This window comes from Clupea harengus, chromosome 15 (genome assembly GCF_900700415.2).
Source record: "Clupea harengus chromosome 15, Ch_v2.0.2, whole genome shotgun sequence".
NCBI lineage: Eukaryota > Metazoa > Chordata > Actinopteri > Clupeiformes > Clupeidae > Clupea > Clupea harengus.
Window position 1 is genome coordinate 26,778,695 of NC_045166.1, and position 10,492 is coordinate 26,789,186.

Here is a 10,492-nt window from a genome sequence, read left to right on the forward strand (position 1 = left end):
CCCCTGGCAGTGTGCCAGTCTCTGAGTAGGGGGGGCTTGAGGGGGGGGGGGGGAGAATGCAGAAGATGAACTTTCTTTTTTCCTTTTGAGTCTCTTGCCCACTTTTGTATAAGTTATCAAAATGTCTACAGGGCCGCTGGGGTTAAGACGTCCTTGAGTCACTCCCAGGACGGTCGGGGGGACAAGACAGAAGGGGAGAGAGAGAGAGAGAGAGAGAGAGAGAGAACGTGTGAGAGAGAGAGTGAGAGAGAGAGAGAGGTGGGGGAACAAGATAGAAGGAGAGAGTGAGAGAGAGAGAGAATGTGTGAGAGAGAGTGAGAGAGAGAGAGAGAGAGAGAGGTGGGGGAACAAGATAGAAGGAGAGAGTGAGAGAGAGAGAGAATGTGTGAGAGAGAGTGAGAGAGAGAGAGAGAGAGAGAGAGAGAGAGAGAGAGAGAGAGAGAGAGGTGGGGGGTGGGGGGGGAGTAGGCTCACTGGTTATTTTTGGCTTTTGCGTGTGTGAGGATGTGAGACTTGAGGTTGGTGGACTGGGCGAACTTCTTGTTGCAGCCGTCGAAGGGGCAGACGTAGGGGCGGTCGCCCGTGTGGATGCGCACGTGCGTCCGCAGGTTAAAGTCCAGAGAGAAGCGCTTCCCACAGCCCTCAAACGTGCACTGCATCGTGGGTAAGGGCCAGGGACAGAAGGGGGGCACAAGGAGAGAGAGAGTTGGGTTTTATACTCATGACTGAGATCTGATGTTATTTACATCAAAATATGAATGCATTTAGTTCAGAAACTATAAACAATACCGTCCTCTACACAAACAATGTTACTGCAACACAATCAATCCTCAGATCTACACGCACATCACAAAGTGAACACAAACAGACACACTCACGTGCAGACTCACTCACACACACACACACGCACATTCACTAACACGCACGCACAGAGAGACGCACCCACTCACGCACTGACGCACACACACACGCGCGCACGCACAGACACTCACGCACATTCACTAACACACACTCCCTCACATACGCATGTGCATTCACTAACACACACTCACGCACAGACGTGCACACACTCACGCACAGACGCACACACACGCACACACAGACGCACGCACACACACTCACACACACACACACACACCTGGAAGGGTTTCTCTCCGGTGTGTACCAGCTGGTGCCGCTTGAGTTTGGAGCTCTCCACGAAGGCCTTGCCACACTCCGCACACACGTGCACACGGGGCCCGTGGGTGTGTAGATGCTTCCGCATCGCCGAGTTATCCCGGAACATCTTTGTACAGCCCTGGGGGGAGGGGAAGGATATGGAGGTTACAGTCATCAAACAGGGCAGAGGGGAAGGATTTGGAGGTTACACCAATCGACCAAGACTGCGTTTCCCAAAAGCGTCGTTGAACAACTACCATGCGTTTAGTCCAGGGCAGAGGGGAAGGATTTGGAGGTTACACCCATCAAACAGGGCGGAGGGGAAGGATTTGGAGGTTACACCCATCAGTCCCGGACGCTCTTATGTTATTGGTGATGTTGAGGAGAGGACTTTTTTTTTTTAAACATATATACAGAACATATATACAGAAAAGTAAGACTGTTATTTCACACTCATATATATTCTGACACACACACACACACACATATATATTCTGACACATTATACGTAGAGATAAGTTGATGAAGCCAGTTTAAGATAAGAGTGATTGTTTCGTACGAGCCACAGTGTGGCAGAGAAGACTACCGCAGCGGGTTAAAGGTCGAAGGTCAAAGGTCCCCCAGGTTTACCTTGTGAGGACACGCTATCGTCCTGGGCGCATCGTCCTCTTTGATCTTCCGTGGCTTCATCCTGGGGCAACAGACAGAAAATAAAAAAAACTCACTTATAAATTCACATTTACATCCACCGGAACATGCACACATATTTACACAGTTCCTGTCATAATGAACCACATATTTATACAGTTCCTGTCATAATGAACCATATATTTATACAGTTCCTGTCATAATTAACCACATATTTACACAGTTCCTGTCATAATGAACCACATATTTATACAGTTCCTGTCATAATGAACCACATATTTACACAGTTCCTGTCATAATGAATCACATATTTACACAGTTCCTGTCATAATGAACCATAAAAAGAGAATTCAGGAAGTCTTCATTCCCAAGCAGGGGTCATCGCAAGACCAAAAGGGCGTCTATGAGACACCAGCTTCCTGTTTGAACCTCCGTCCACTTCATCTGACCACCACCAGAAGATAGGCATGATCTTAGGGCAAGCCACTTCCACACCGCACCGCACCGCACCGCGGCCACATCAGGACCAGTCGGCGGGAGCGTCTAGTGACGCAACGTTACGCCACTGAGAGGAGAATGAGTGAGCAGCGAGGGATGCTTTACAGCAGCGAGGGACGCTTTACTGCAGCGAGGGATGCTTTACAGCAGCGAGGGACGCTTTACTGCAGCGAGGGACGCTTTACTGCAGCGAGGGATGCTTTACAGCAGCGAGGGATGCTTTACAGCAGCGAGGGATGATTTACTGCAGCGAGGGATGCTTTACAGCAGCGAGGGATGATTTACTGCAGCGAGGGATGCTTTACAGCAGCGAGGGACGCTTTACTGCAGCGAGGGATGATTTACTGCAGCGAGGGATGCTTTACAGCAGCGAGGGACGCTTTACTGCAGCGAGGGATGCTTTACAGCAGCGAGGGACGCTTTACTGCAGCGAGGGACGCTTTACAGCAGCGAGGGACGCTTTACTGCAGCGAGGGACGCTTTACTGCAGCGAGGGACGCTTTACAGCAGCGAGGGACGCTTTACAGCAGCGAGGGACGCTTTACAGCAGCGAGGGATGCTTTACTGCAGCGAGGGATGCTTTACTGCAATTAAAAAACACAAATCGCCGCCAAAGCCACAGCAGCTCGTAACGGTGCTCGTAATTAGGTACTTTCATTTGGTCTCTCGCTGGCACTGAAGTGCTACTCAGTCCAGACATATAAACATGTTTGTGTCCCATCAGACAGGTGACATATAAACATGTTTGTGTCCCATCAGACAGGTGACATATAAACATGTTTGTGTCCCATCAGACAGGTGACATATAAACATGTTTGTGTCCCATCAGACAGGTGACATATAAACATGTTTGTGTCCCATCAGACAGGTGACATATAAACATGTTTGTGTCCCATCAGACAGGTGACGTATAAACATGTTTGTGTCCCATCAGACAGGTGACGTATAAACATGTTTGTGTCCCATCAGACAGGTGACATATAAACATGTTTTGTGTCCCATCAGACAGGTGACATATAAACATGTTTGTGTCCCATCAGACAGGTGACATATAAACATGTTTGTGTCCCATCAGACAGGTGACGTATAAACATGTTTGTGTCCCGTCAGACAGGTGACATATAAACATGTTTGTGTCCCATCAGACAGGTGACCTATAAACATGTTTGTGTCCCGTCAGACAGGTGACATATAAACATGTTTGTGTCCCATCAGACAGGTGACATATAAACATGTTTGTGTCCCATCAGGCAGGTGACATATAAACATGTTTGTGTCCCATCAGACAGGTGACATATAAACATGTTTGTGTCCCATCAGGCGCAGGTGATGTAGCCCTGAAACCATCAACACTTCAACCATCACCACCAGAACAACCACTGATTTAGCACACCGTGATACGAGTGCCATCACCACCAGAACAACCATTGATTTAGCACACCGTGATACGAGTGCCATCACCACCAGAACAACCATTGATTTAGCACACCCTGATACGAGTGCCATGTCACAACACAAGCGCTCCACCCGTGTGTCCTCCCCTCTCCACCTGTGTGTACTCCCCTCTCCACCTGTGTGTCCTCCCCTCTCCACCCGTGTGTCCTCCCCTCTCCACCTGTGTGTCCTCCCCTCTCCACCTGTGTGTCCCCCTGTGTGTACTCCCCTCTCCACCCCCTCTCCACCTGTGTGTACTCCCCTCTCCACCCCTCTCCACCCGTGTGTCTTCCCCTCTCCACCCCCTCTCCACCTGTGTGTCCTCCCCTCTCCACCTGTGTGTCCCCCTGTGTGTCCTCCCCTCTCCACCTGTGTGTCCCCCTGTGTGTCCCCCTGTGTGTCCTCCCCTCTCCACCTGTGTGTCCTCCCCTCTCCACCTGTGTGTCCCACCCCTCTCCACCTGTGTGTCCTCCCCTCTCCACCTGTGTGTCCTCCCCTCTCCACCTGTGTGTCCACCTGTGTGTCCTCCCCTCTCCACCTGTGTGTCCTCCCCTCTCCACCTGTGTGTCCTCCCCTCTCCACCTGTGTGTCCCCCTGTGTGTACTCCCCTCTCCACCTGTGTGTCCTCCCCTCTCCACCTGTGTGTCCTCCCCTCTCCACCTGTGTGTCTTCCCCTCTCCACCCCTCTCCACCTGTGTGTCCTCCCCTCTCCACCTGTGTGTCCTCCCCTCTCCACATACAGCTTGTGACACATAATGACAGTTTGTGATCCAACGTTAGTGTTTTAAACCGGCCATTGAGAGCGAGAACCCAGTGTGAAGAACAATCTCTAGATCACCACAACCGAAGAGTCAGTTTTGTGAGCCTTTACTTCTTTAGAAAGTGAGTGATCACCCACAGCCCGTGTGGACACACACACACACACACACACACACACACACACACACACTTACCAGCGCGGATCGGACTTATGGGGGCTGGTAACCTCACTGAAGGGACTAAAGACACAACATGCGCGCTCACACACACACACACACACACACACACACACACACACACACAACAGGCCCAGAGAGCGGTCAAAGGTTGACTAAAGGGGAACCATACTGCTCCTGAACACTAGGGGCAGACCACACACTTAACATTCAAACCCATCCTCAAACAACCTTCTGTATACAGGGGTTGTTATCATTTAACCATTAATAGTTTACAGTGTAAAAATTTAAAACTGCATTTGTGTGACTGAATACGTGTGTGTGTGTGTGTGTGTGTGTGTGTGTGTGTGTGTGTGTGTGTGTCGGATTGCTCCCAACCCCTCACCTTGCGAACTCCGCCAGCTGTTTGGGGTCGGAGAGGTCGATCCCGGGGATGCCTCCCGGCGGGAGCTTCTTCCCCGTCATGTACTCCGAGTAGTCCGGGGGAGAGTTCTCCCCCACGATGTGCTCCTCCACCACCGTCTCATGGTCGATGTCCTTCTTGTCATCTAGCACAAGGACAACAACAACAACAACAACAACAACAACAACAACAGGAGACAGAAGTCAAACACGCAGCAACCGCAGGTCAAAGATATCCTAAGATCACTCATAGAGCCACACATATACAGGACTTAAACCTGAGATCAGTCATAGAGCCACAGGACTTAACCCTGAGACCACACATATACAGGACTTAACCCTGAGATTAAACCCGTGTCAAAGCTGGCTGACTGCTTCCCTCTGACAACACCTAGTTCCTCCTCCAAAGAGGCACACTACTCTCATCTGGAACCTAGTTCCTCCTCCTCCCTCTGCAGGGCCATAGACCTCTATAAGGCAGTAGAAACCTCTATAAGGCAGTAGAGAGCTGCCTCTGCAGGGCCGTAGACCTCTATAAGGCAGTAGAGAGCTCCCTCTGCAGGGCCGTAGACCTCTATAAGGCAGTAGAAACCTCTATAAGGCAGTAGAGAGCTCCCTGTGCAGGGCCGTACTCAAGAAAGTTCAAATAGAAAACTAACTGGTAGAGTAATACACAGAGCTAATGACGCCCAGCTCAGACATGTTTGTTATTTTTTACGATTTGTACAGACATCCGTGATGGCCAAAGAACCTAACATTAGGATAACAACCCAGGGCTGCATTTCCACAAAGAGTCGTTGAACAACTACGGTTGATAAATGATAGAGAGACTATCGTTTACGACTCTCTCTCTCCACGGTTACCACAGTGTTTGCTCAACGATGCTTTTGGGCAATTCGGTTAGTTAGGGCCCTCCTGCAGTACTTTGACAGGTCACTAGGGGTCGCCGGTCCCCGTGTTGAAAAACCTAGAGTACACAGACTTCACACAAGTACGTAAGTAAGTAAAGAAACAATAATGTGATAACGCCAATAGACAAAGCGTGAAACTGCATGACGTTTCCTGAGCAGTCAACTATAAACGGTCGGTCGTGGGGCGTGGAAATTAATATAGTTATCTTTAGAACTATATTAACTGTTAAAGCTGGGAGAGCCGTACATTTCAAATCACGGTGAGAAAACTCTTCTGTCTGACAGCACGCCAGACGTCTTCATGCGATCCAGGTGGCGCGACATGAACCACTCACTGCAAACTGTTGTTTACTAACAACCACCCCTGTCAGAACTTCCCTAACGATTGAAATTACTTACTGAGCTGGGTGGCAGAGTTAAGATATGTCAGAAGAGATCATCTTGAACTCGCCAGAAGTCAAACGAACGTTTTTTTATGTTGCATTCAAAACTAGCTAGCTACCTTGCTCGATGTTCAGCGCTGCACAGCTAATACTCGCTGTTCTCTGAGGGAAGTGAACGCATTCGAAGCTGCAGCGCACCTATCTAGCTACGTTAGCTAACCTCTATAGTTCACCATCTACTTGGGATTAACGGAATATCGTTACCTAATTGCAGTTGTCCACTGCAATGGTGGCTAAGTAGCCGGTGCACTTATTGTGCGATAAGAAAATCGACTTATGTCAATAAATAACGATTATTGTCGTACCTTTAGTTATTTAGCTAGCGTGATGATTATCACATTGATACGAAACAACGTCCCTGACGTTATTTAGCTTAGTTCGGTATAAAATGTAATGTTAGCTAACAACTAAAATATAGGTGAAAGTACAAATACAACGTTACATATGACGCTATTCAATGCTATGCTACAGGCAATTAACCTAAACTGTGTGAGTGCAATAACGTTATAATGGAATATTTGTGAAGAGCAGCGGACATCCAATGCATTTGAGTGTATTAGCTAGTACACCATCGACGCTTCAGCATGTTGCTATCGGGCCATTCCCTGCTGACGCTCCGGGGTAAGCTAACTGTTAGCAAGCCAGCTAACTACTCGACTACGCAGTTGAGGCCTGCATTAATCTGCACCAGCAGCGCTCTTGCACTTGCAACCGCCGCCATCTTCCCCCGGCCGAACCATCGCCATTTTTTCGGGCCGCCATACTTGACTCGGGGAATATGGCGGCGCCCATCAACACCTAAAAACATGGCCTCCCGTCAAAACAAAAACAATTCCATCTTACAGCAAGCTCTTTCGTTCCCAAACACTTTGAAATTCACCCCAGACGCTTCTCTCACGGACTACTTTTGGAACAGCGCTAGCGCGGAAGGACAACGCCCTGCAAGGCCTTGCTTTGTAGGCTAGGAACACCACAAACAGACAGATAACCGATGGAAACACTTTCAACAAGACAGGGCACACTAACCTGATGCCCACATCGTAACGGAAAATTCTCCTTCCAGTGTCTTTATTTGCACTTGCTTTTGCTCCCATTTTCTTCCGGTAGCTTCTGCAGCACTTAGATAGCTTTTTTGCCCGCTCTCTTTCCACTACTGCCTCCCCCCTTCTTCATCCGCCCTATGAGCTTTTTCCCTGCAACAGTAACCAGAGTCTGACCGATATATTCAATCCTCGGCCCCGGGAGTCGGTACTGGAATAGGATTTGATCCTCATATCCATCGTCCGCATGGAGGTCTGAGTCGTCCCCGCCGACAACCTCCTCTCGGGTTTGGACAAGAATTACTTCTTGGTGGTGATGAACCTGACTTGGGTCGTCTGAATCAAGCGGTTGTAGGGCGATCATAGGTTGGTGTTGTCATCAATCGTCTTCGCCGACCACCGTAGTCTCAATAGTCTCCACGGGAATCGTTTCTACTTCTATTTCATGAACGTTCCACTATCTCCGCCGGCATCTCGGAGCCATCCGTTTCTATATACAGCGTTCGGCCGGATGCCATATTGATTCGCAGCTTGCTGGATCATACACACTGAGCGTACTGCCCCACAAACACACACCCCCCTTGCACTGTTAACCGTCCTCCCTCCTCGATAATACAAAATACTTCAACTCGGTTCACACACTCGGCAAATCACGCTGCACTACGCTCCAATTTCCAGTCTCGCGAGACTTCAACAATAACGTGACTAATTCACAGAAGGGACAATAATACCTCTCATTCGAACATTCTTAATGTAATTGTAAAGATATTTACTCTCTTAAATTATTTTTCCAATTTAAAGCAGCAAAAAACAGCCCGTCTTTGACACAGACACACACACACACACACACACACACACACCAGTCCCATTTCACAGCCAAGGACTTTTATTTTTCCCTATCATTTATTATTTCCATATCTATCTATCTATCTATCTATCCATTTAAGCTAATCTTAAAAGTGGTTAAGCGTACCGCTACAGTCCTGTTGGAGGTTGTGGAGCAACACAGATGACGATGACAAACCCAGGAAATGAGCCCAGACCACTTCAGATGTTCACAGCTTTATTTGAATTCATTTTGTGTAACTTTTTTTGTTTTTAAAACCAGGAAAGCACTTGGTCAAAAAGGGGAAATAAACGAACAATACATATCCTTGCAGCCAATAAACATTTGTTTTTATTAACAACATGATCACAAATACTCCGGGGAACTGATTTTTTGTCTTTTTTTTTTCGTCCATAAGATTGCAATATTTCAAAGAGCAACACTTCATGTTCCATCTTTTAATATCGGTTCAAACTTGTGTTTTAAAAATGATCCGCCAGTGATTCCCACACACATCTGTGTTGGCAAAAGGATAAAAAACTTTTTTTAAAAATCTCACGCTCAGGTAATGAGAACGGAATCAGAATGTGCTTGGAACTGTATTCTGAGGAACACACAATCAGAGGAAAATGAGACCAAATATAAAATATAAAGGCTAACATTAAATGATGTGCAACGGTATTATTATTATTATTTTTATCATTAATATATTAAATATAATTATATTATTTTTGTCAGCACTAAATCTACCACTACGTACATATACACCAATACATAAACTAATAATAACAATAATAATAATAATAATAATAATAATAATGATAATACAAACAAAAAGACAATAAAATAATAAAAAACAAGATGTTCAAATTTAGTTACATCCCTAAAGACATGTTGAAAAGACAGTCTTTACAGATCAATTAGTTTGAAAAATGAAAACAAAAAAGACTAAGAGAAATCAGTGCAAGTGTCCTGCAGTCTTCTGCACTGTTTCACACCGGTGGCTACCAAAGGATGTTTCTGTCGTGTCAGAGGAAGGAATGGTACCATGATTCTTTTTTAGAACAGCCGCTGTGATTGACAGACAGCCCAGACGGTTGCCACGGTGACGATCCCTTCCTCTTCAGGGCTACAGCAGGTCCTGGTATGGGGGGGTTGGGGTTGGGGTAGGGTGGGTCTCAGACAGGTGGGTCACGTTGGTCCAGGGGATTATGTCGTGCTGATTCGACTCAGTTCGTGTCTAATGGCTGCAGGTGAGAGAGAGAGTATAGTGTATAGGCATTGCTGACTTACGCATGACATGCATGTCATACAGGACTACATGTACACTCTGAATAGGACTACATGTACACTCTGAATAGGACTACATGTACACTCTGAATAGGACTACATGTCAAACAGGACTACATGTACACTCTGAGATATGTCACAACAAGTTTCCCATCATCCTTGTGTCATTACCACAGCACTAACCAATGGCACACACCACAATATGTTCTCTTTCATTTTTCCCATATTCTGTACATTTTTTAATACATTTTATATATTGTTTGTCCTATGTTTGTAAAAGTACTTAATATGTTTATTGTTTATTGTGTAAGTTTATTGTTTGCACCAATGTACCATAGAAAATTCCTGGTAGGTGTAAACCTACTTGGCAATAAAAACGTTTCTGATTCTGATTCTGAATATGGAGAGGAGGGATAAAGACTGGCCATGTGTTAAGGTCATGGCACACACCACTATATGGAGAGGATAAAGACTGGCCATGTGTTAAGGTCATGGCACACACCACTATATGGAGAGGATAAAGACTGGCCATGTGTTAAGGTCATGGCACACACCACTATATGGAGAGGATAAAGACTGGCCATGTGTTAAGGTCATGTGTCATGATGGCTATCCAGTCAGTCATGAAGGAATCTGACTGAGGTGAATCTGACTGAGGTGAATCTGAGGGAGGTGAATCTGACGCCTCCAAGGTGAGCCCAACCGCATCTGCATCCTTCCCTCTGGGATGCCACCATCAAAACACCCCAAAATCAAAACACCCCAAGGCTCTTATGTGCACTGCTGCGGCCAATTTCTTTGGACAGTTTGTTTATTAAGTGTATATGTTTTCAGAAAATATGGACTTTGTACATGCAGAGCTGAAACATACCATCAATGATCTCGTCCTTCACCTTGTGCAGCTCAC

At 46.8% G+C, this 10,492-nt stretch overlaps 1 protein-coding gene and 1 pseudogene across 1 annotated transcript in view; both read right to left on the minus strand.

The window, feature by feature from the left end:
- Positions 1–430: 430 nt before the first annotated feature.
- LOC105902101 lies at positions 431–7,987 on the minus strand (annotated as a pseudogene).
- A 1,167-nt stretch (positions 7,988–9,154) lies between these two features.
- Positions 9,155–10,492, minus strand: part of LOC116223703 (ena/VASP-like protein) — a 5,258-nt gene continuing 3,920 nt past the window's right edge. The window contains exons 7-8 of the mRNA XM_031581259.2: positions 10,457–10,492; positions 9,155–9,542 (exon numbers count right to left, since the gene is read on the minus strand). The exon at positions 10,457–10,492 is cut by the window's right edge and continues 22 nt beyond it. Coding sequence (XP_031437119.2) covers positions 9,505–9,542; positions 10,457–10,492 — 74 coding nt within the window. The 3' untranslated portion in view covers positions 9,155–9,504. The remainder of the gene's footprint in view (positions 9,543–10,456) is intronic.